This window comes from Aythya marila (genome assembly GCF_965140915.1).
Source record: "Aythya marila genome assembly, chromosome: Z".
Taxonomy (NCBI): Eukaryota; Metazoa; Chordata; class Aves; order Anseriformes; family Anatidae; genus Aythya; species Aythya marila.
Window position 1 is genome coordinate 84,153,292 of NC_139080.1, and position 26,864 is coordinate 84,180,155.

At 35.5% G+C, this 26,864-nt stretch overlaps 1 protein-coding gene across 4 annotated transcripts in view; it reads left to right on the forward strand.

Annotated features, from left to right (window-relative positions):
- The window catches only part of ADGRV1 (adhesion G protein-coupled receptor V1), a 287,686-nt gene that overhangs the window by 123,921 nt on the left and 136,901 nt on the right, over positions 1–26,864 (forward strand). For 3 of the 4 annotated variants that reach the window (XR_014319280.1, XM_082782584.1, XM_082782585.1), the window contains exons 77-83: positions 861–1,103; positions 3,496–3,903; positions 4,988–5,172; positions 6,409–6,658; positions 6,836–6,975; positions 8,154–8,314; positions 10,799–10,899. Coding sequence is in view for 3 of the 4 variants with exons in the window: in XM_082782584.1 (XP_082638710.1) it covers positions 861–1,103; positions 3,496–3,903; positions 4,988–5,172; positions 6,409–6,658; positions 6,836–6,975; positions 8,154–8,314; positions 10,799–10,899 (1,488 nt within the window). In the remaining variant the exon portion in view is untranslated. Of the gene's footprint in view, positions 1–860; positions 1,104–2,768; positions 2,849–3,495; positions 3,904–4,987; positions 5,173–6,408; positions 6,659–6,835; positions 6,976–8,153; positions 8,315–10,798; positions 10,900–26,864 lie in introns of those variants that run through there. The other variant, XM_082782586.1, reaches the window with a different exon arrangement.

Below are 26,864 nucleotides of genomic sequence, written 5' to 3' on the forward strand. Positions count from 1 at the left end.
CTTTTTTTTTTTTTTTTTTTTTTTTTTTTTCTGTAGAACTATTGTCTTGTAAAGAACTACTCTTTTGCAAGTTTTCTTCTTTATGTGTGCATGTAATAGGTACAAATGACATACTTCCAATTGATTTCTGGAATCTCAGTAATGAGATATCTATTTCTAAACACCTTATGTTTCTATTGTAGGTACAAAATCAAAGGTGATCAAAAGAGACAGTGTGTGTCATACAGAATTTTACTATGTCTACCTTATTTTCAATAGACAGGCATAAAGAATACAGAGTTGACTAGATTGATTCTTTGACAAATTGATGCTAAAATTTAATAGCCTGTGTTTACAGACAATATTTCTCTATGTCTTAAACCTCATGAAGGTTGGAGCACATTTCAAAAAATACGCTTTTGATAAGTGTTATTGCAAGTAATTTGCTCTCTATAGGTACCTTAAAGGAGGCTGTAGTGAGGTGTGGGTTGGTCTGTTCTCCCATGTGTGTGGCGACAGGACAAGGGGGAATGGGCTGAAGTTGTGCCAGGGGAGGTTTAGGCTGGATATTAGGAAAAACTTCTTTACCAAAAGGGTTGTGAGGCATTGGGATGGGCTGCCCAGGGAAGTGGTTGAGTCACCATCCCTGGAGGTCTTTAAAAGACATTTAGATGTAGAGCTTAGATGCTTTGATGGAGGACTGGTTAGCATTAGGTCAGAGGTTGGACTGGAGGTCCAACCTCTTGGAGGTCTCTTCCAACCTAGATGATTCTGTGATTCTGTAATTCATTGCACATACAGGATAATGCATACATTTTTTAAAGTTGGAAGTAAGTAGTAGTAAGCCTTATAATGATATGAAAATCTTCCCTCATTTGCAGGTACCTGAATTTGAAACATATTTTTTTGTTGAGCTGTATGCTGTAAGTGCAGGAGCTGCGTTGAACAGCAGTTCCAGATTTGCTTTTGTAACTGTTCTTGAAAGTGATGCTCCTCGTGGTTTAGTATACTTTGCTGTGGGATCTCGTTTTGCTGTGGCTCATAAGAAAACAACTTTAGTCAGTCTGCAAGTGCTCAGAGATTCTAGTACATCCGTAACCACAATGGTTAGCTACAACACGCAGGTAAGACTGACATATTGTTAAATCGCTGTTTATTCTCTAAAGTAAATTTTACTGTAATGAGCATTTGTTTTTTTCAGGAAACAGTAAAACATTTGCTGGGCATATGTAGACTAGTTGCTTCATTTTTCCATTAGTGAAAAGATTTTCTTTCATTACATTGTCAAGACTATTTTTGTTCATAGTACATTTCAGTAGCCCCAAAGAGTATGGTCAGTCAGGCAAATACATTATTTTCTTTGTCTTAAGGCTCTTGTGAGAATCCAATTTTTGAAGCTTCATTCTCTGAAGTTTTTTTAATTATTGGTATGACTATCAAGATTAAGATACCAACATACCTGCAGTCTTAGGTCACAGATTTATTAATACATAGAGCAGTCTTTTACTCATATGAGAGTACTCATAGAAAGAGTACTTCTATGTTGTTTAGTAATTTTGGAAAAAAAAAAATGATATTTTCTGATTGAGAATCTTGTGCTTAGGTGAATTGTATCATCCCCATTCATTTTTGTTATATTTACAGATTTAACGTTTGTATGTTCTAACTGTTGACCCTTTTAGCTGTAAATGAATACCTCGTTTTTATTGGCAGATGACAAAGTTTCTCCTTCAGCAGAAGTAGCACAGGTGCACAGTAGCACACGCTGCAAGAATGCTTAGATTCCTCTAAGTTTGCCCATTGTATTGGAATAGTGCTTAGCCTGATCTACGTTGAGTATGTTGAATTTTATACCAAAAAGGATTATTTCAAGGGACAGTTTTTATAACAAAGCATTGTGCGATCAGTGTACATCCGTCACCATTTTTAATACAAAACCTTGCATTCTATGGCTGTATTACATATGTAACTATTTTAACTAAATAGGATAACTCAACATTTCCATACATCTATCACACAGTAGCTGACCACTGTTTTAGTTAGAATGTGTTGTAACAAATTTTCACATTCTTTCCAGGCAAGAGGAAGTGGTTATCATCATGTAGATGTTAATTTGAGAAGGAATTTTTAACCTTCCAGTGTGTATTTAGGCTAAAATACACAGAGCAGTTCTTTATTGATTTGTATTTTTTAGGTAACAATGCAGATTTGAACGGTTTTAAGATCTGAGCATGGCTAAGTACCAAAATACTGGTACTACTGGTGCGTGTAAAATAAGAGGTTACAGCAGGCAAGAAGTGTAAGACACTGGAAACAGATGCTTATCTCATTGCTATGTATTTTTTTAAACATTACTCTGGCCACTAGTTACGAAAACTGATTACTTCATCACCACTTATTTATTTCCCTGTTTCCTAACTCTCAATTGAAACGGATAAACAAAAGGAAACTTGTCACTAGAATTCTCATGGATGAGAAGATCTTGTTCTAAAGCAAATCTGAACAGGTAGACACCACACTGATTTACAGTCTTCTGCAAATTCAAAAATTTTCTTTCTTATTCCATCAGGAAATTTTACCAGGTAAAGCTAAACTCCTTCAAAAGAGGGTTTGTGTTTCACAAAGAAAAATCCTTGCTCTTTATATACAGTAAGAGACCTTTTCAAGAATATTTGAATCAATATATAATCTGTATTTATTAAATGAATAGACACTATTAAAAAATCATAGGTATGAACAATAGCCCAGAATGTTAGTTTCCACTTAAGGAAAGTTTGTTATATTGCCAGATATAATATCAAGGTATGGCAACTGACAAAAAGAACGAGAATGTGAAGAATGAAACTGTATCTGCAAACCTCACAGAAGGTAAAAATAGTGCTACTTTGCAGGGAAATGCGGCCCTATAGCATTCCTAGATAAGTTCATTTGTCTGCCTTGCATGGTTATTCTGTAGTGGTTGTTTTGCTTTTGGTTATAACTGGATGGTTCTTCTTTTAAATAGTTATGTGGGAATTCAAAGTATTTTATGAATTAATATTATTTTGGGATCAGATTTCCAAAAGTTCTGCTTGGCTTTTGTAGAGTTTTTACAATCGGCAGTGCCTGTCTGTACCCTGAATTGAGGAAATTGATGCTGCAGACATAAAATTATATCAACCCCTCAGGAATTCACTTTACTGATGTTCTAACATTTGTGTAATACCTATTTACGAAGAAAAGCTTTGTGATTTTTTATTTTTTGAAAAATAAAGAGAGGGAGCCTGTTTGCTGATTTCAATTTGTATAATACTTCCTCTAGATTTCCACAGACCATATGTGACAGATTGTTGCTTCAGGGGCATACTTCATTTAATGTAATTGTGATATTGTTCATAAGAAGGGCGTTTTGAAAATTTAAATTAGTTTCACAAATTTAAATTTAACCCATTTAACATATGTGTGTTCAACAGCAGCTGGTTTTGAACCGTCATGTCTATCAACATGTTACCTGAAACTCTTTTGGTTTGTTTTAAGGAGCTGCAAAAACCTGAAGCTATTGGTCGGACCTTCGTATCTCCAGCTGTTGCAGGACAAGATTTTGCCAGATCTGAAGGTTTATTGACTTTCGAACCTGGACAGAGAAATGCGTTTCTGGATGTGACCCTGACACCAAAGACAGGATCTTTAAATCCATTTCCTAAACGTTTCCAGGTTGTACTTTCTAATCCCACAGGGGGTGCCAGAGTAGATGACATGTATGGTATTGCTAACATCACCATTGTCTCAGATTTGGACTCTTTGCCAGTTTGGGGACTGATTGATCAACTGCATCAACCTCTTGATGACATCATTTTACAAAGAGTCCTCCAGAATCTCAATATCAAAGTGGCTACAGAAACTACTGAAGAGCAGCTTACTGCTGTGATGCATATAATAAATAAGGTAAACATTTCCTGCTATCTCTAGAATGACCAATGTCTTTAATAATAATCTAATAATATTTAAGCCTGTGATAAGATCAAGGTTAGAATCCACAGCAATGAGTCAGGGGTGCAGGATGCAAAAATAAAAGTAGAAGTCATGAAGTCCCACAGTCAAGGAAGCAGTTTGCTGCTACTGAGGGTAGTGGCAGAAAATCAGAAAACAATTAGGTCGAGAAGAGCAACCAGAATTATTTTTGTATACATATGGATGGCTTAAGATAACCTGCTGTACAGAATTTTCTCTTTCATACTAAACTTTCAGAGAGCTTTCTATAGTTTCTTGATTCTCAGGCCACCTCTTTGTTGGTTCTAGCCCTGGCTCAGGACAGTGAGGCCTAAAGTTTGCTCATATCTTCACAGCTTGCTACAGTCAACACACATGCAAATCCTACCAGGGCCAGCTGGAGTCCCATGTGCTCTTAACCAGGCATGCAGCTTGTCTGTATTCCTGCGGTAGCTTTGGGAATCAGGTGGGCAGGGTAGCTGAGCACTTAGGCATTGTACTAAGTTCTGTGAAAACTCTGGGACAAGTTTTATGGATTTCTGGCTCTTCTGCACTTGTGGAATAATGCACACAAGCTGGGTAAAAAGTATCTAGACCCAAAAATATAGCAATAATCATGAAAAGTAGAAGATTATTTCTAAATGTTGCCACTTTTACACAGTAAACAGAGAAAATAATGTAAAAAAAAATCTCAGAAGGATAACAGTCTTTGATTTGTGAAAGAAGGAAGAATACCACTTGTTTTCTTTAATAATCAAGTCCCTATTAGTAAATATATCTTTATGTAGACTTTTCAGTAGACTGCCCCTCACATCTTGGCAGCAGTGATTGGAAGATGGAAAAAATGTCCTAAACTTTTAGAAAGAACACTGTGACAAAAAAGATGTTGCAAAAGTGATTAATCACAACACCTACTGCTACACTTGGTCTTAGCTGACAACTTGAAGTGATTAACATGAGGAAATGTTGTAAGCAGACTTCTGTGTATAAAATGCTGTATTTTTTATTTATTTTTTTGGTTTGTTTCTCTTTACAATAGGTTACAGATGTAGGTGAGAAACAGTTACTCACTGATAAAAGTAGAAGTCTTTTCTATGAGGTGCTCTGTGCTCTGGCTAGCCCAAAACGCACGGACACACGAGGATATAGCCTGCTTGCTGAGATGACTGAGAAGTTTGCCTTTTCCCTCTTGACTGGGATGATGTGTGGATTGCCAGGGGAGAGGTCAGTAAACTTGAATTCATAGTCTGTTTGGAAATATATGACAATATACTGATGTTCTCATAAAAAGCAATAAGCAAAATTTTGGGATAAGGATCTTACCTATTACCTGATATATGGCCTGTATGAAAATGTGTTGCACTCCGTAAAAATTGTACAAAGCACTATATAGTCCTTATGAAATGTTGTCACAGGTAAGTGGTACATTGATACAGGGTAGCTGTGGGAGTAAAGTTAGGAGATCTCTGACCTGCTTTTTCATGCTTAGCTCAAAGATTTTCTGGAAAAAGATTAATTAACCTCACTGAGAAAATAATACATAGTTGCATGTTGACAAGCTATGTTCTAAGGCTTAGATGAGATTACATAAACCAAAAATTCTACTGGCTGCCTTAATTCTGGGATTCTGTAATTTCTGTGTGTTCAGTTTTGTTCACTTACACATTATTTTAAGTTACTTCAAATTGCTAGTATCATCTGCAAGTGCATAGTACCTTCTGATCAGGCTCATGGGAAAGGGCAATAGATGACTGTGCAAACAGATATCTATCATTTATGGAATGCATACTTTTAAACAGTGGCTCTCTCCCACTAAGAATCTGTAAATAGCTAATTGAATTAATAAAAAAAGCATCCCCTCCCTGACCTCCCTTCAGATCAGCATATTTTAGATTTCCACCTCAACTTCTTTTGGAGATGTAACTTTTTTCCCCATTTGCTAAGTTCTAGAGGGTCTGAGGTCCATCTCAGCACAAAGGACAGCAAATGGCATATATATGAACATTATCCAGAACAGTGTGTCCAGAATTTGCAAGTTCCAATTCTTTATTCCAAGTATTTTTGCATCATCTGCTGAAAGGTGAAACAAGGTCATTAGTTCTGATGCCTCCCCATCTTGTAGATTCAGCCCCATATCAAGTCAAAAAATAATAACCTAGTTTACCATGGATGAATTTTGGTTGCAGAACGTAGCAGGAAAAATTTAGAGGGAAAATGGAGGATCTAAAATACATAATTATTATACACATGTATACGTTATATACATAATTCAGCATCTCTCTCTCTCTTTTTCCTTTTTTTTTTTTTTTCACAGCAACTAAAGCTTTCTATTAAATGTCATAAAACTTAATTTTATGGAGGAATAAAGTAGTAATTACAAGTACATTTTAGAGTCACTGCTTGAAAATTAGCAGAAGCTCAGTTTCATTTATCTTCCTTGTTGCTTTTCCATTTCAACAGAGGTAAAAATATCCTCGACAGCTGCCCGTACATTGCAATAATGGCTCACAACTGGTATCCTCAGCAAATAAATGGACACAGATTTGATGGAAGAGACGGGGATTCCATTCAAGTGCCTGAGCATCTATTAGAGGTCTCTGTTGTATTATCCCCTCCTCAAGAACAGAATTGTGAATCTGTACAGTTCACAGAATACAGCAGTCAGCAGTGGTTTCTCACTGGAGATAAAGAACTTGCCTTAAAGAACAAGGTTTGAAAATCATGCAATTTATTTTTTTTTACAAGAAATCAGTTCAATTTAGATATCACTCAAAGTGTACTAAATACACTTAAAATAGTCTAAACATGTGTGTGTGTTTCTGATTAAAATGAGCACTAACCATTGATTTTTAATATTACGTTTGTATTTACTTTGTGCATATTTCAGGTTTTTTCTATGAGTTTGAAGGGTCAGAGTTCACACCCTCTGAAAGATAACAATGAAGTCATTTATCGGATTTATGCTGCAGGAAGTCGTATTGTTCCACAGAAGTCTCTATGTCTCCTTTGGAATCAAGCTGCAGAAAGGTTATTTTATTTGTCTGTTTAGTGTTCCAGTTTCCACAATGAACCTGTGTATTTGATTAAGACAATATTAATGTAATAACTCTGCTTAGATCAACTGCAAGTATACAATTGTTTCCATTTCATATCTTTTTTTCTTAACTTTTCTTAAGTTAAGTCTTTTTCTTAACTTTTCTGGCTTTTTGCACATAAAACTTCTCATACAACAAAATAGGTAAATATTCTAGCTCAGTATTTTCTGATACTTCTGTCTTCTTTCACCAAAATAACATTTAGGCACTAAAATATCTGCTAGGCAAGGCTGACAGACCAGAAATTCCAGAATTTCAATACTTAATAATGTTTTTTTGCTCTTTGCAGTTGTTTTTAGACAACACTTCAAATGTGTTCTTACAGAAGCAGAGAATTAAATCTGCATCTCTGGTCTTGTTTCAAGTCTGTGACTCAGAATATTCTTAATTTATAATTATCAACTTTTTTTCTTTGGGTCTATGAAAGAAAGACACTGTACAAGTGAAAAAAAAGAAACTGTAAAGGGGCAGATCAGGGATTTATCCAGACCATTATCTTCTCAAAGAGGATAGCTATGGAAGAGTAAGATAAGGACAAGCACGAATGGTGGTTCTTCTCATTCCATACTCTGTGTTTCTAACTGCTTTTTGCTCCAGTGACTCCATTTATCTCAAAGTTATTATAAAGAAGATGCATTTTCCTCTAGAAATGACTTAGTATGTCACCTGTGTTATCATCTTCCCAACTCAGTTCAGCAGTACTAAAAGACAAACAGAACATGAATGGTAGTGTCAAAACAACAAATATCAGTACAAAATGAAGTGCTCTTCACAATGGGGTAAGGTATAGTGCAAGTTAAATGATAAACAATTTGTGAAGTCAGACAAGCCCATATTTATTGCAGAAGTTTTAAAAATATGGCCACAAAAACTATTTAGCAGAAAAATGAAATGTTCATTATCATTTGTTCATAATTTATTTTAAATCATAAAAGTCAAAGCTATTAACAGTATTTTAATGTTATGTAAATGTACTGTTCTGAAAGATGTCAAAATGCATGTTACATACATGTAATAGTTCAGAAAACTTGGTACTTCAGAGATACAACACTTTTCAAGCCTGCTTACCATGTAAATTACACAAATCTTTGTAAATCTTTTGTTCTGCAGCTGGTTATCTGATAGCGGGTTCTGCAAGGTGGTTGATGACACCTCAGACTACGTAGAGTGCTCTTGTTCTCATATGTCCATTTATGCAGTGTATGCCCAGACAGACAACTTGTCTTCATATAATGAGGCTTTCTTCTCCTCTGGATTCATCTGCATTTCTGGTCAGTTGATATAAGGTTATTTTTTCTTTATTAACAACTAATGTCCAGTAAAAATGATTGTTTTTTAGTAGTGACACGTCTGTTTAACTGGAAGAATATTAACTAACTTCATGCTATTGAAGTTGGCAGATGGGCTGTTATTTGTACACTTACAAATTTTTCCACTGGAAAAAAAAAATACAGGCAAGCAAAGAAGAAGTATGTTTCCTTATGATGTATCGATCCACACAAAAGTGAGATATGTCACTTATTTAGGGAGAAACTTTAAATTCTTAAATCCACCTGTGTCTCTAGCAGCAGTACAGTTATAATCATTTTCAAGTCTTTTGGGCATTCTGTTCCTTAGTGTGAAAGGTTTTTGGCAATTTCAGTCTACAATTTACACTCTGAAGAAAATGTTTGAGGGAGATAGATGCCATATCACGCGCAGAGCTCCCTCTCACTCTGATGCCTAACTGCATTCTCACATCTAGAGACCAGACTGTCCTCACTGACAGCTATGGTATTTGCAGAAGGCACAAAGCCTCAGACAATAAGATCTAAATTTTAAACCCTGCATGGTTTCTGAAGGTTATTGAAATTAAGGCTTTCACACAGCAGTCAGTTCCCTTTTGTTGCAGGCAATTCTGGATGAAAATACTTTCTTCTTTGTTTCTTGATGGACATTGCGCAAGCAGAATCTGAGAGAGATGAGATCACCAAGAAAGCATATGAAAGAGATTCTTTAGTTAGCCCTCAGGCACTTAAATGGGGTTCTAGATCTGCTCCTTGTGGCCTATACAACATCACATCTCCATCATAAAAAAGTAAAAACAGTGTAAGCAGCTATATCACCTATTTATCCTGTCAGCAAACTGCCCTAACAGACTGAAGGCAGTCTGCTTATTTACTCTAAAATGTCAGCTGGGGGGGGTGGAGGTGGGGATGGAGAGAAGGAAAAAAGACAATAAATGAGATTCACCCCACAACCACACAGATTTTCACCTTCTTAATACAAACAGATGGTTTCATTGAACAGTAATAAGAGAAAATTTGAGGAGATAAAAAAAATCAAATTTTAAAATAAAGTTATCTTCTAGCCTAGATTGTGTTAGCTAAAAATAAATGAATAAGTAAAAAGACAAACTATAATGAACAGGTACAGTTACCACTTTGCATGGAGAAAAATAGTAAATTGTTGAGACAAATATGCCATAGAATGCAAAATACTATAGAAAGTGAAGAAAAGACAATAAAAAGGAAGCCAATATGCCACTGAAATTAAAGCTGAGAGAAATACTTTGCTGAATTGAAGGCAATAAAGACCTACGGATCCTTGTTTGGCACTTGTCATTTATTTCAGGCTTGTGCCATCAGCATATATTAAAATTTTTAAACAGTTTATCCTAGTTCAAGGTTTGCCTAACTGCAATGTCTTTCAGCATCTTTAGGTGGCTGAAGGTATTTCTTTATGTGAGTATATATAATTGAATTTACTAATTTACCAGTAGCTTTAGATTTTAGAGCTGTAAGGGTATTAGCTATTTCTCTAGCATCGCTACCTTATTGTAAAGAATTAAAAAGAAAATCACAGTGAAATCAAACAATTTGTTTCTGATTTTCTTATTTAGATAGTTATACAATTATCACTAGCTAATAAATGAAAGTCTAGAACTGATTCTTTCTGAAATGATTTATTTCATTCATGTCTTACAAATGCTTATAATTGAGCTATCAACCTGTCTCAAAAGAGAATAAAAAATCTGTCTTAAGGATCCAAATCCACCCCCTTCCTGGGGTGTGGAAGTATACAATTAACTCTACATGAGCTTCAGTACTGTTTTTATTATTGGTTCAGGTTACCCAGGGTCCTTCTTCCAAAACCTCCTTACTGTTAAGTAAGAAGCCTTCCCGTTTCAGTTTTATTCATGCACACAATGAATTAGTGAACAGATAGACACCTTCTCAGATAGATTTCTACGGTGAACACAAATGAGAGACTGGTTTTTAAAAAGGTATAGAGCTAAATCTCCTAAAGCAGTGCTACCTATCTGGAGGCATTTATTTATTTTCTTAATTTATTACTGAAAGCTTTTTCTGATCACATTAATATGAACACTGAATGCTTATATTAATTGTCTATTGATTATTATGACAATTATCCATATGATGCAGAAACTTAAAAACAAACAAAAACTTTGCAAAAGTGACTTTTTTTTACATTATGCAATTATTTTAGCCCCAGTCCTATGAAAAGCTTAAATAGATGTTAAAAGATGCTAGATGTTCATGAGTGATGCCAGTGTGAAACAAAGTTAATGTCTCCTCATAAGTTTTGTTTCATTTATATATATATATATAAATATTCATATTTATATATATTCAGTAATATAAATATATATATTATAATTATCGGTACATTCACGAGATCCAACATTGTTGTCCTTATCTGGCAGAGCTTATTAGTCTAAACCTTAAATTTTAATTTTTCTTGTTCCTGTGTAGGTTTTGCTTTGGCTATAATCTCCCATCTTTTCTGCACCAGGTGTGCAATGTTTGCAGCTAAACTTCTCACTCACATGATGGTTGCTTGTTTGGGTACTCAGGTAAGAAAAAGTCTCAATATCTAAATTAAGTACACCTTTATTTTTCTTTCCTCATTTCCATGGCCATGTGCAAACAGACCTTCTTTTCTTTTCCATGGTGTATATATTTTCATAGAATTTGAATATGCGGTACTTATATTTCATCCAATTTTAATATCCTATGTTATGAATTCAATTGAAATTGCACATTTTTTGAATATATTTAGATAATACTTATGGTTAATACTTAAGCTTACATTGTTAACAGAATTGTGTATTAGAAAGATTAATATCAGTACTCATAGATTCTGTTGGACTGATTTACATTAAGTAGTAGATGATGGAAGCTCTTTTCCACTCTAGTGCTTGTAGTAAGGTATAGTTATGAAAAAAAATAATAATAAAAGAGCATAAATTGTCAAAGAACTTCCCAGTTGTCTCATACTGGTTCAAATAGTAGTTAACTACAACTGTCAGAAAACTGAAGGAACGTGCAAAAGGAGAACGTGTCCATCTGCCCTGTAAAATAGCATAGTTTTGTCAGCTTTGGCATATCTAGTGAAATGGAAAGCTACGTATCGAGTATTTTAAAATTACCTTATGGAAAGATTCCTTAGGAAAGAGAATTTATGTACATTTTTAATACTGCAAATGTGATGTAAATAAAAATTTAGAGATATGCTTAAGGCATGGATGCTGAGAGAATGTAGGCAGATTAGCAGAGGACAGTGCAATATCCGGGAAATACTCTGTAGATAAACATAGCTTCTCTGTGTTACCTTTAAAAGCTTATCAACTGGCATCTTGCTCAGACAAGCTTTTGTACACTGTTTTTATGTTACCCCATGAGATAGTTCTTTGCTGTACAATGCAGTACATTGATAATGATCATCAGACAAGTGGACTTAGAACAGAAGGAGATGGAAAGGTCCTAACGGCACTTACAGAGATCACTGGGTACAAGCAGATGTCTTGCACCTGAGGATATAAAAGTATTTTGACATCTCAGTTTTTAATTTTCAGGACAGGTGGCTCTGGACCCTGTCCAGCAGAATTCTGAGCATCTTCAGTGAGTAGACCCCAGCAGCTCTGTGGGCAGCCTGGCTCGGTGTTTGACTGCTTTGTGAGAACTCCATTTGTTGGAACTAGTGTCCACGGTGTTGCAGCTTGTCTTTTATGCTGCCAGTGTGCATCTGCAAGAAGAGCTTGGCTACTTCATTTCTAGACATTTCTATGAAGTAATTGACAACAGCAATAAGATTTTCTACTCCTACACTCTTAAGATTGTAGAACCTCAGGATTTTTTGTACATCATGTGGTATAGACTCCCAGTAGTCTGGTGGATCTCAAATGAACTTGCGCCATGTATCAGTCTTTTTTGCTGTAGTGGATAGACAAAATATATACAGATCTGGTCATCATACAAGTGCTGAATAGAAGGGAAGAATGACTTCCCTTTACCTTTTGCTAATAAAAATCAATCAGCAATACTTGATTGCTTTGCCACAAGGCATACTGCTGATTCACGCCCACCTTGCGTGACACCAGGGGATTTGCAGGGGACACCAGGTCTTGTTTTGCAGGTCTGCTGCCCTGCATTTTGCCTCTAGCCTATGCTGTTACTGAGGGTTATTCTGTCACCAGGTATATGACTTTACATTTGCCTTTGTTGATCATTGTGAAGTTTCTGTCATCCCCTTTTTCCAACCTGTTGTTTTAAATAGCAGCCTTGCAAATAATTTGCAACCCTGATTTTTGGGTTTACCTTAAACATCCAGTGTATCCCTCTGTCCCATCATCTGTCTGGATACTATAAGTAGTATTAGCCATACTAGACTCCTGGGAATTGCCACTAGTGGCTAGGCTCCAGCTGGACTTCATACTGCTGATCACAACCCTTTGAACCTCACAGTACAGGCAGTTTTCCACTGTCTTTATAATCCATCTAACAAAAGCATGTTAAAGGCCTTGCTGGAGCAAAGGTAAACAACATTTGTTGAACTTGCCTGAACCATTCGTCTCCTTCTAAAAGGAGACGAATGTGTTAGTTAGGTGTGATTTTGTAAATCTATGATGGCTGTTCCCAGCCATCTTCTTGTCCTTGCCCCTGATACGGCTTCCAGGAGGATTTAGTCCGTGACTTTCTTGGGGACTACATTTGGGCTGATTGTCCTGTAGTTCAGAGTTCCCTTTTCCACAAATTTTATGATTCATCTCTACGCCTGTGTCAATCAGAAGGAAAGAGAAATAAAAATAAATGAATGCCTTACCTGTACAAGTACCTTTAAACATGTTACCAAAAGGTCGTTTTCATAATTTGGTATACACCAGGTGAAAAACTGCATGTTGAATGCAGAAGAAAAAAGAAAAAAAAAAGTAAAAAAAAAAAAAAATATATATATATATATATGTTAAATAGCATTCTAAAGCTGTTTTTGTTGCACTTGAAGGCATTAATTGATTAACCTGCTTTGGTTTTCAGTTTTGGTCTATCTATTTCATTAGATATCCTTATCATCCTTAGAGTGACTTAGCTGCATTCACTAAATAGTCTGAATCTGGCACCTGTATTTGCATGGGACTTCATTGTAACTTTGGTCCATAGATGCTAATCAGTCTGGGAACTAAGGAATATCTTTTTTGTTTGTTTGTTTAGTGCTGTGTTCTCATGTAGATACATTCAGTAAAATCAGACACATGATTTCCCTGAAATCTATTACTAATTACTAATTGAAATTAGTAATACATTTTTCATTCTATATCTTACCAAGCTGCTAAACTCCTGTTTCTCAGTTCTCAGGATAGTGCTACAGCTGTGTCTCTCTAACATGAATGTCACTCTATGACGCAAAAATGTGCCAAAGAATGTACAGTAAAAACCAGATTGAACTATAGGAAATATTTCACTTATACAGTCTATTTAATCAAAATGTAGTTTTCATGAAAATAATGTGTCAAATTATCTCCAAAACATGTATGGAAGCAAACAAAGAGGAAGGCATTTTTAAAGCTTGACCTAAGTGGAAACTAAAATAAATAGGTGTTAGGTGTTAAAACATTTTGATTGAGAATTTCTTATGTGAAAATCAGCACTTAATAATTACTAGCTTAAATATATGTAAAATAGTGCTACTTTGCGTTTCACAGAATCACACAGAATCACAGAATTTCTAGGTTGGAAGAGACCTCAAGATCATCGAGTCCAACCTCTGACCTAACGCTAGCAGTCCCCACTAAACCATATCCCTAAGCTCTACATCTAAACATCTATTTCTATCTAGTGCATCTGGTAGTAGAGGCTGAGTTTGCAACCAGTAGGCCTCAACACACTCTACAGAAAGAAAGGAACTGCTGTTTCTTTGCAGTTACATTTTTACCAGAAAAACAGAAGATTTTCAAAATAGTTGCATTCTATACATATATGAATAATTAGCTTTCCTCCAATATTTACCCTGGATGTTTATGAGGCTTGTATATTCTTGTTTGCTACCACTGCACTTACTGTTACTATCTGTAGATGGCAGTCAAACCTTTTCAGCACATTGCTCAGAAATTTGCTCTTCCAGGACTATGCCTGCTTTGTGGTTGCTCACTGTAATTCATTACTCATCAGAGGGGGGAAATGTTCACAAAATCTGACCTTCGTTTCATTCTTCTCCACGGGTCTAGAGCTTCCAGTGCTAACTGAGCATTTGAAAGGCTTTCAAGGAAGGACATTTGTGCGTTTAGTACACCCAGTCTTGATGAATCTCATTGAAAAGACATAAAAGGCTAGATTTTTCTGAAACTTCTCTTTCTTTCCATTATGATATTGACACAAAGAATCACGACTGCTACAATGAATGTTATTTCCTGAATCATTAATTAGTCAGAGTATTTTGTTAGTTTGTTTAGATGGTGTATTTTATTACAAAATTTCATGCAGCAATTCCATAAAAGTCCCAAGGAAAGGAATTACTGGGCTGAGATTTTCAGTTTTGAAGTAAATCTATGTGAAGATGTATGCATTTGAAAAAGTATAATGTGAACATAACTCACAACACCTCAAACTAATCAATAAAATTCTCATTTTCATAAAACTAAGAACCTAGATTAGAATCATAATAGGAAATACTCTTTATGGCTCCCATGCTTTTATCTGGGAATTCCCAAGCAGACATATATGAATAAACACTTTGAGTGATTTCTGCATGCTTACTCATCTTGATGCATCTTGTCAGCAATTTTAACATGTGTATATTTTACAGTACATGCTCCATGTCTGGAATGCACTGAGCATTACAAGTGACATGAATGTGTGATAAATTTTGTTTTTTGAGTGTGCACTGCTGAGCTGCTCTGTTTATGGGCTGTACCCATTTGTTTGGAAGATCTGAGCACTCACAATCTGCTTATAGCGGTAATTGGCAAACAAATGGCTTGCTGTACTGGCCAGTAATGCAAAGTTCAAGTCTAATCGTCAAATAGGAAAAAGAAAAAAAAAAAAAGACATATGGAGAAACTTGTCGCCCTATTTTTGTCAAACAATAGGCATATATTTGCTAATCTAACCAGTCCTCATGCTGCAATATAATTTAGTATAATTATCAAGCTGGCAAGCCAAAATCTTCCTACCATTGTCTTCAACAAAAATGCTAGATGCAGGAGAGTTACTGTGTTTAGCTGTCTGAAAGCAGAGTTTTATTCAGCCTGAGCAGAAGTGGTCAGCTGTACGTGTCAGTTATATGTTTGTAAGAACACATTGTGAAAAAAATCCCAGTTTAAAAAATTGTTAACCTTTATTTGAAAATAGTAAATTGCAGCCTTGAGAACTAACACTTGGTGGAATTGTTGTTTTATCATTTGGACCTATTCAGATTCAGACGAAGATAGGAAACACAATTGTGCTAGAACTGAGATAAATGTTAAGGATGTGGTGGAATCTCTGAGAGGTGATACAGGAGAAGGATATCAGGGAAGCAAGGGGTTATGCAGAAGCAATGTCTATGAGGGTAAAACTCATGAAGTAAACTTGGAAGTGAGTATAGGAAGAGAACATCTAACAGGATGGTGTATGAAAGCAGGAGGCAGAAGGGTTTATCCCCAAGAACTTGAGGTTTGATCTTCAAGTAGCAAATTCTGTCCTGTAGAGGAGCTATGTTCTGCCACTGTATGAAAGTCGAACTTCTTTTTTAACTGTAAAATGTTGTTAATGCTAAATTGTTGTTAACCTTTACCCTTATCTTCCAAACTAGGGGAATTCGCAGTTTCCCTTTTGCACATCAAAACCCAAAACAAATTTTCATACATATCCGCATGAGGGTACTTTAAACAGAACTGTCCAGAAACCGTGGGATAGAGGGTCCTGTTCACCATCCACCACAGGAGCAGCTCATGCCAGTAAATGGTCAAGTACCTGCCTCTGTCTTGACGATAAAGAGAAGTCTTTACAGTAGTTCAGTCCTCCTTTACAGTAAGTCTGTGCTTTTTAGAGACAGCCAATGGGAAATACTAATTAAAGGGCTGTTCTTAAACAAGCCTGGTCCAGAGTTCATTTCCATATGAAATTCTTGTGGAATAGCAAACAGCACATAGTTGTACCAGTTACTATACAGCTAAAACCCTGTTACCCAGAGTAAGGAAATCTGCTTTCTAAAACCTACCTGTCCTTGAGGGCTGAAATTCCTGCTCTGATTTCCTTGATGTATTGTGACAACAGTAAACAATGCTAAGTGTGGTACTGCTGGTCCACAAGGCTAGTAAGAGCACAGAGTAAACATGACTAGACAAAGTGGCCCAGAATTGCTGCCCACTCTAGAAATTCAGCTTCGTGGTATTATGTTTTATCCCATTAATCTTCAACATGACAGTAAGGTGATTTATGAGTAGTAGAAAATATTCTTCATTTGTTATTATCCTTATCATAAAAGTAATGACATTATTGTCTAGAACTTTCTTACTGAGAAGGGACTCTACAAGTGTAACTTAAAATACAAAATGGAAAAAGTTTCCACTTCTGTTAGAGAAATATGTTAATTTACTCAATAAAACTGGGTGTTCTTTCTGTATTTTTATTATTTGATGCCATTGATCAGAACCTTACTCAAATGAGTCTTAAGCCATTAACTCCATATGTGAGACGACAGTTATTTCAAGATGGCTGGATTTCTTGAGGACATTATGCAGTCTCTCTGCCCCTGCACAACTTCTGTTAAAACAATGAGGAATATTCCATTCATCCTAGGATAAGTGAAATTTCTGTAGGTTGGGCAGATTTTACTGCTAAACCTTTTGATGTCAGATTTACTAACAAAAAAAGACAGCCTTTCTGGTAGTCATTTGTCCTCCCAGGAATGAATAAGTAAATATTTTCAACATCCTTCTTACATTACTTCCACAGAGGCTGGGCTAAAGCTGAATGAATCCACTTATATTCTTTGTTCCATCTGAGAATTAGCACCTAAAGCTTTCTTCCCAGTGGTTAAATTAGTAGTTTTTTTTACTGAACTTGTTAATTATTTATTTAACTGATTTCAGTCATTCCCACCAAATCAGAGCAGAATTTTAAGTTCGTAGAGCTCCTTTCAAAAGCAGTTTCAACCTAGAACTATTTGGGGATTAGTTTGTGTAAAAGAGAATTTCATAGTAGATTAACCTAAACTGAATACTTTTATTGCATAGCAATATGATTTTATGATCAGGAAGGCTTTGAAGGCCCATCTCTGTTGCTAGTTGTGAGTCCTTAATATCCAATTAGAATCAAATAGTCAAAGCTAATCAGGGATCTGTAGTAGAAGAAATGATCATTTATCTCAAGATGTCAATGACTTTCTAAACTGTTTTGAATGTATATGTATATATATATGCACACATTTTAAAATTTGCATATATACAGTGTCTTCAGATGGTAGATAAGGTGTATATGGGGTCCTTTAGAAACTGAGGGCCAAGAAATACTTACCTCAAGCACTGGAGCTCGTGATTGTCAGAATACCTATATAACCCTGAGGAAGGGCTGTTGCTGTAAAACAGTGAGTTGTTCTTTACTCTGATCACCTAAATGTGTGGGAACTGGTTCCCACAGAAACCTTATTGCTGCATCTTTCCCTTTCTTTAAGCAGAATGAGTAATTTCACCTCTGGAGTTCCTTGTTAGGGAGTCTGCGATTCACACCAGATGTGAAATAGCTGTGGTGCTGAGATGCTTGGTATAAACATGAAACCATCTGCAGATATTTAAAGCTAAAGGACAGGCAAAAGTAAGTGGCAATGCAGGTGCTATAAGAGGGGTCTTTAAGGTCTCAGTCTAGAGAGCGTTGAAATGTAAAAGTAGCTGAAATAGCTTCATGTCATCGTTGTAAGGAAAGAAGGCAAAAAATGCTTTTGGAGTCACGGCCAATGATGTGGAGCCTGTAAGAAATAAGTCATAGATACTAATACAGTTTAAATTTTGTGTCATATTTTTTCATCAGTCAACACATGGTTTTGGTCTGTCACTGATAACTTATCTTTATGGTAGTACCTGTGTATTTGTACGTCTGCTGCTCATAGAGATAATGTTATTTTACCACCCTCATTCACTGTTCTGGTGTTGAGTCACAATACAGTGTTAATGCACAGGCTGTTAGTATCTTCTTATAAGTTATCTCCTACTGTTTGCCAAAACTCAGATATATGAGCAATACTATAACATATGTTAGAATTCTGCTATATTATCTCACACCTCCTGTCCTCATTGCAAACAGTCAAATGTTCTGTTTATCACTTTAAAGTATAAGAGTATGAGATTTCTATCAGCTAATGCCTTCCAGCTCTTTTTTCATTATACCCTACTTTTTCCCAACATCACAAACAGTTGGGGACCACACACAGAGTGGAATAGACAGCAACATTCCCAAGTTGCCTATTCATCCCTTTTCTCTGTATCTTACCTTGAAGAAGATTATACTGCTGCCTCTCTCTGTTTCATGCTTTTCAGTGTCGTTTTCAATTCTTATTGGCATTTTCTGTGTTCTTTCTTCCTCTCCCTTTGTTCTGTAAACTCATGTGCCACTCTGCTATAATGAAACTGTGGATAACTATTACTCTTCCTAATTAGCAAATCTCCCATTGCTCATTTCCCTGCTAAAAGCTTTTCACAGACCTGTCCTGTTGAAGAGAATATCCTCCCTTAGAAGTTACAGTTACCCATAAAATTCTGACCCTAGCAAATCCTGTGCAGTGTCAATTTGAAGTCTGCAAAACTTTCTTCATCTAAACAACTCATCTTTTGAGAGCGAAAACCATTGGCTTTCTTGAGCAATAATTCCTCAATGATTTTGCTTTACAGCAAATTAAAATTATACTAACCAATAACTAGAAGCTAACCGGCTTCTACTTTTTCTCCACCGCTATCACTTCATTTGTTTGCTTATTTCAATGTGTATGCATGTATTTTTAAAGAGTCTTTTTGTTTCTATTTTTGTTAATTTTATTATGACCTGCTTCTTTGCATCTTCCATGCAGCTAATGTTCCATACATGATAGATTAATTAATCCAATTTAGTCTTTAAAAGGACTTGTTATTGTTTTAAGTGAAACCAGCATCCGGCTGTGCCAGATTCATATAGCAAGTACAGTTGAAAGTGTACCGGGGTCTAGGTTGCATATAAAAACTAAGTAAGATTTTCATAAATACCAGTTTACCAATGAGTACACTTAACTGTGATTAAATACAACAGTAGAATTTTTGATGGTTTTATCGGCAGGTAATAGTTATTCATGTGGAATGTTTTTTCCTATTGTGTAGAAAATGCAATAAGAAAGATCACCAGTTGAAAATATCGTTATGTGGATTTGTACGAATTGTACAGACAGGTCATAACATAAAGATGAGAGACTGTTCGCTTTACCTATGATTTTTTTACTGCCATGTGGCCTAAGTTGGTATTTTGTGTTAAACTAAATATTAATTGAAATAAAGCCACTAATACAACTGTAGATCTGAGTAGACTCTGAAGAGTGACTGAGAAATGCATAATGCTTGGAATCATGGTGAATAATTAGTGAAATAAGTAGTAAGGAGTTTAGGCTGTGTATTAGATGGATGAAGAAGCCAGGAGCATACGAAGTGTATGTTTGTATGCAGAAAAGAAGAAACTGGCCATGTTCAATCATGAAAAAGGGCTTTAAAAATGTGGTGGTTGATGATATGCTCTTTCACTACAATATCAAGGCAGGTGGCAAATGGCGTGTGTTCACGATGTCAGATGAGGTCAATGGGATCTCTTTACATGTACCACTCTTCAGAGCAGTTGTCTTCCATGTTCCTGAGGTTAAAATCCAGGAAAATCAACTTTGAATATAATTTAGGAAATCTTTCTGAGGCTTAGAATGTTTCAAAGACAAAAACTGAAACCTTGGCAGATGGCAATTGTCCTATTTAAAAAATGTGTTCCCACAATCAGAACAAAACTGGGGAGAGATCAAGAAGTCACACAATGTGAGTGTGTTTATGCTTACAAATGCAAGATGCATCAGTCCTCTAAATCTCACATACACAAATAATTTACCTTCCCACCACCACTTTCATAGGAGTGTGTGACTCAGCACAAAATAACTTCTGGGCAGATAGAGAAATATTTAGCTGAAAAGTGTAGGTACAGCTGCTTCTAGGTAAAATCATCCTTAAAAAACAGCTCACCACTGCTGCTACTTGTTACTTCTGGAGTATTTTTTAAATGTTCCAAGTTGTGCTCAAGTATAATATGTTATCCAGATACTCTAGTGTGTTTCAATTAGAGGCAATTATATTAACATTTTCAAAAGGTCTCCACAGGAGATAAAGGTCTAAGCTCTGTAACAAAATCCATCCTCACATTTAATCATGCTCTGTAATTGGTGCTGATCCTTGCAGTCTCTTGCCTTGGAGCAGAGTTTTGGGTAGATGGGTGGTTGTTAATGTGTTTCTAAACCCTCATCCTAGCAGCTGCCAAGTCATTAATACATTGTGGTACACACGGCCCTACTCTTGACCTGGGAAAGGTAAAAGTGATGTTCATATATTAATCTTTATGAACCTTTGCGTTCTTCATAAACATGTAACATGTCTTCTGTTTTATGCAGAGTAATACACGGCATTAATACTTTGAACCTCATTACCGATGTTTAGCTGAGACCAAACATGATAGGGTTAATTATGGGGTTAATTATAAGTCTGAGCTTCCCAGGTTTGTCTTAGAACAACACAGTCTTTCAGTATTACATTTGATAGCAAATACCTGTTGTTAAAATGTACTTTGTTAACTTTAGACTGGCTTATTAAAGCCTTCTGTAAATGGGGTTTCACTGGAAAAGGGGTGGAGTAGAAGCAAATAAGCAAGTTGGGTGGAATGGTGTTCACTGTGTGATTAGCATTAGCTCTTCAGTCACCTTCTTTGTTATAAAATTCTTCAGTGATAAAGTTCATCTTTGTCTGTGTGAAATTTTTCCTCTGTATTGTGTTCTTGATTCTGTTTATTTATTAGAGTTTTAAATCAATTTAGTTTTGACACTTCCAGCACTAAGATTGTAAGACTTCTTTGTTCTGTGCTAGTATGCTCAGCACTACTAAAATAATACAATCAAAGGTGAATTTGATCTTAATTGTACTAACAGATTGTTCCTGACATAGGAAGCAAATGTAAGGCTGTGTTAATTTTTTGTTTAGAAACTGAAGGGAAAATGTGTATTTTATCACAAACGCAAATGAAAACTCCTTTAAATCCAGTGACAGCAGTGGACTGAGCCTGCTGCTGGTGAGCTTGGGAGCAGAAGATATTTGGGATTTCCCACAAAACCCCAGAAGCTCTGCCTTATTGTTTCCTGGAAATTTTTCCTTCAAGTTTACAATAATCTTTTACCAAGTTCACCCTAGTTTAGAGGCCTAGAAAGAATGCATAGTAAAATAATAAATAACAGACCTTTCTGAAGGTGACTGTTCACAGTTGCCAGAGTTTCTAACATTCTGCTGAGTATGTGTAACTCATCCACATGCAGAGAGCTGTAGTAAATTTCACAACATTTGCTAATACTTCAGTTTTTTCAAGCTGTTTTTAAGGGATTCTATTCTTTCCTCCAGCTTTCACAACAGGAAGTGTCCTTACAAAGTTCTGCTGCAGGACAGAGCACTTTCAGCAACTATTTCTTTGGAAATACTGAGGTGCACTTGTGTTCGTAGTGAGCCTGATAAATGTCAGATCTCAGTAGATAGTCTGCTTATCAAAGGAATAAAGAAATGTTTAATTTTTGTGACTTCTGAAATTATTGATGCATCATTACCTCCAAAATGTTTAGATTTTCTGCAGGATCCTGCTAACATTTAGCTAAGCATAACGTAGCTGTCCCTTGTTTGAAATGAACTAACTAAGTGACATCATATTACAAAACTAGAAACATTTGTTTACAAGCAAATACAAATTATTGTGAGCTTTTATTTTTCAACAGCGCATTGCCATCTTAATTAATCCCTAGTTGTATACAGTTGGTTACCTGTAGCTTCATTAGTCTGTGAAGTGCTACACTGCCTGTGATACTTGCAGTGTACTAAGCAGTATTGTCACAATCCATACACGGCAGCAGGTACACATAAGTCACAACAGTGAGTTCAAAGGATTATATTCTGTGACACACAAGGACACAGTGTTTGTTACTGAAGATTTCTATTTATTACAAATCAGCTTAAATCCATTCACAAGAATATTATGATTAATAAGGCAACAATATATATGTATATGGATAAAAAGCTATTACAGATATTACCAGGAAAAGGTGTGTGTGTCTATGATTAAACAAATATAACACCAGCTAATAGTAGCAGCCAAGTAGAAGTAGTAGAAGGGCAATTTTCTATCCATGCAACTATCCATCCATCAGATGACTCCTACTTTGGAGGTCATCACTTGCCATCAGTGATGTCAAAGCAGGGGTGGTAGCTTCACTTAGCTTATTTCTTACTCCTTCACAGTGTAGTCCTAAAACAACCATAAGATGTTTTAGTGATGCTGTCCTAACATGCACTGAACCATCTTATATACTAAATAATCCTAGGTAGGTCTGTTACTTAGACAATTTGGCACATCAGACAGCTGAGGAAACACCAAACTACGGAAAAGAAAAGCATGATTTTTAAATACAATTGCAGTTCTGGAGAGTAAAAGAAAGGGGTAGAGTTCCTGTAATTTTGTATTCAATACTTTTAGTACAAAGGAAAAGGAGCTGGGATATTCTCAACTCAGACTCAACATTCTGCTTTCTAATGTTTCTTGCAGCTTTTCAAGACTTTCCTCTGAGCATTGGTATATTAATTTTCATTAAAATAAACAAATTCATGAGGTTAAAAATGGTCTCTTACTTGGCAATTACAAACTAATTTGCTTTAAATAATCTAGTGCATTATGAGCTGTCATTTACTCACAAGTAGAGTGTTTTTTCTTAAGACAGAATGAGATAGATGGGCTGATTGTAGTACACACCCAAGAATAAATGCTTTGCTAAGTCCCACTGTTGAACATAATTTTTAATATGGCCAATGTTTTTTCAACTAGGATTTGCAAAGCTTTGCATTGTAGCTTCCTGTGACAGACCGTACTGTTCAGAAAAGTCAAGTATCACTGATACAATCAGGAACACATATTAGTCATCTCAGACTGTAAGTGGTCCTCCCCCCCGCCCATTTTTTTCCCCTGTCATACAAAGATATCCATGCACATCAGGGGAAGCGTGAAGACAAATATTTTCATTATAGTTTGTTTTTCACCTCAGTCCAACTGATATTTTATGGTCAGTGCAATTATAAAATTGTCCCCTACTTGTTCGTTGCGACACAGCAGAATAATAGCAGTTTCTACAATATCAGATGCTATTGTTAAGATACCATCTTAACGTCATCATAATATCATATAATACCATCATATCGTATAATATCATCATATTCAGATATTAAGGTTTCTCAAACTAATTCTGTATTTAAGTTCTGTTTGGATTTATTTTTGTTTGTTCATTTTTAAATTTCCTTAAATTTTAAATTTCCTTAAATGTCCTTTTGAAATTATCATATTGCTAAAAACAATGTAAAATTTAAATCCAATAATAATATTCTTTATGTAGTGCAATTGGAGATATGCTTATTATTTTCATATTCAAAAAAAAATCAGTTCCAAGCTTAATATGACTCTGGTTTGCTAGGTCAGACAGTGTTAAATAATATTTACCCTGGACTGACTGCATTGTTACAGTAGTAGCCTAAGGGTTTTCCCTGTCCTGAAATGTTTGGTCAACAAAATATTTTGAGAATGATCAAACAGAAGATGTGTTTACTAAGGGGAGCAATAAATTTACAGTCCTACTAAACAGATCAGTAAAAAGCAAATGGATTTTGTCCAAAGTCTATTTCATTCTGCAGGGGATGATAAACTTGGATTGGGCCCATGTAAATGTTTTCTGTTCTAGATGATTAGCATATTGGCCCTTTATAACCATTTTGGACTATAAATATTCTAAAAATGTCCAAGATACATGAAAAAGCTTATCCATTAGTGTTGATAATACAGCTTGTTCCAGATCATATTAGACAGCTTTCAACTGTGTAGAATTTATGCTAAATTCCATGAAGAATTTTGTTGTTGATGTTTCATTGTTTAACACCCTTATTATCAGGGTAATGCTGGGAGAATGTATTACTTGCAGTTGTCCCTATTTTTATTTTAGCTGCTAAAATATTCCTCCTAACTATAAGAGGCATGGAATCAAAGGTATGGAATAGGATGAGGAGTAAGTCCACTTTTAACATGCCATTCTGTTTTCGTTTCAATTTTAGCAAGTCTGGAATTCAGTTAAATATAAGAAAAAAATCTCTTATCTACTTTATTATTTGAATTATTTTTATGTCCTCTGTTTTCACAGTTGACTGCACTTTCCTCAAGGTGCTGAGGTTTGGTTTGTTTTGCTTTTGCTTTAGCAGATTTTCTTATGTTGATAGAAGCCATCATTGTAGCCCTTCATGATTCTTAATCCGCTTTGGGAATGAGTAGCTTTCCCCCCAGAGAATAATAGGATTGTCAGTAATTTCAGTTATTGTTGGTTTTGCATGTCAACCTGATTCCATATTGTGTCTTGCCAGTGGATCACTTTGTCTTTCTGTATTTTTGATGGTATTTGTTCCAAAGAGAAATCTGTCCATAAAAGCTCCTTCTATCATACGTTTCTTCAGTCTAATAGTACATCTGAAGGTAACATCTGAAGTGATTGAAGGAGAGCTATGAACAAAGAGAGAGTTTGACCCAAAGACAGCTGCTGAGTATTATGGTAGAAATTCAGTGGTCATTAATGTTAGTATGTATGTTAGTATGTATGTATAGTTAATTCTTGTATGGTCCATGCCAGAACAGAATCATGGAATAATAAGGATTGGTGGGGGAGACACCTAGCAATCATGTAGTGAAATTCTCAAAGTTCTCAGTGAACGTGAGAGAATATGCACAAAGAACTGTGTAGTTTATATTTCAATTTGATCATATATGTGTATACTTAGAAGCGAGTATTCTCAATATTTTTAATGTTTCTGGGTGGATATAAGACTCACTTGAAAATCAGTATGGGAGTTGTAGTTTTTTCTTGATATAATTCAGATTGTGCTGAATTATAAATCCAAAGCTTCCCATTAAATTGGATAATAATTTAACAGTAGTCTAAATACTAAATAGTCTAAGTAATTCCTACCACAATCTGTTTTTCAAAATGCTGCATGTAGCAATTACACTTGGAAGTGTGAATTTAGATACATCTGATGGTTAACTATCTCAGACTTTTGTAAGCTTATTATGGTCAAAGTATTTTCTTTCTTGCTGGTAGAAAACAAATGAAAAATAGTGCACCACGGTACAGGAAAAATACTCATTTTATTAACCTCCCCTCCCCCCCCCCCCCCAAAAAAAAAAAAAAAAAAGCTTCTAAAAGCAAACAAATGAAAAGAAACAATTGTGCTTTACACATTGTGTTGAAGTTATTAATAGGAACAAGAATAACAGCAGATGAGACTTTTGAGAAATACAAATGAATATGGGAGAACTGAAGCTTCTGTTGTAAGTGGCCAGTCTCCTGAGCTAAAGGGGAAGTAAACTCCAAACAGTTTTGTGAGAAACTAGAGAAAAGGGAGCAATCCATCCCCCCATCAGTTGGTCATGTTTTATTTACACCTTACTTCAGATTATACATAACTGCCAAATTATACCTGCTACTTACTGCTGTACAGCCCACCTTTCTGGTCAGATTCTGGGTCAATAGTTACTCACGGGGACCAAAACCAACATTTTCTTTTGCAAATCTTTATTATAAGCAACAACCATGGAACAATTAGCATGGTCATTAATTAACAAAATATGAATTGAGAACAAAATCAATTTTCCCATAATTAGGCACAGAATAAACATCACTGAAAAAATGTACATGTATATACTCAAAATATTGGACTAACAAAATTATACAGTAATCTGTGTTTGCATAGACTTTCTGCACTGTGTTTTCTAGCTATGTTTGTTAGGGAGAGAACTGCATGAGTTTTAAAAGTTTTAACTTTTCAGTGACTGCTCCAAGTAATGTAAAGTAAAGGCTATACACAAAAATTAACCTTGAGTGAGCCTAATGTTCCCTTCATGTGGTGAGAGTCTTTCTTAGCATCAGAGCAGCTGAATTAGACTGCTGTCTTGAATTGTTCTGTGGTGAATTCGGTCACTCTCTCTTGTGTATAGGGAGATTACATTCACCATGTTCAATTTAGCCTTTCTGAGTTTCTTCACTTCTCTTTAGTAGTGTCTTTGTTCTGCTAGTATGAAACAAAGCAAAACCTTAACGTTTTTGGGAGTGTTATTAAAGCATACACATCATTTCTATAACCAGTCACAAAGTTTTCTAATAATAACGGATATATACATGTATATTTAATATATGCGCAGAACAGGGCTGAGAAAAATAAGGTAGCTTCTAAAATTTTAT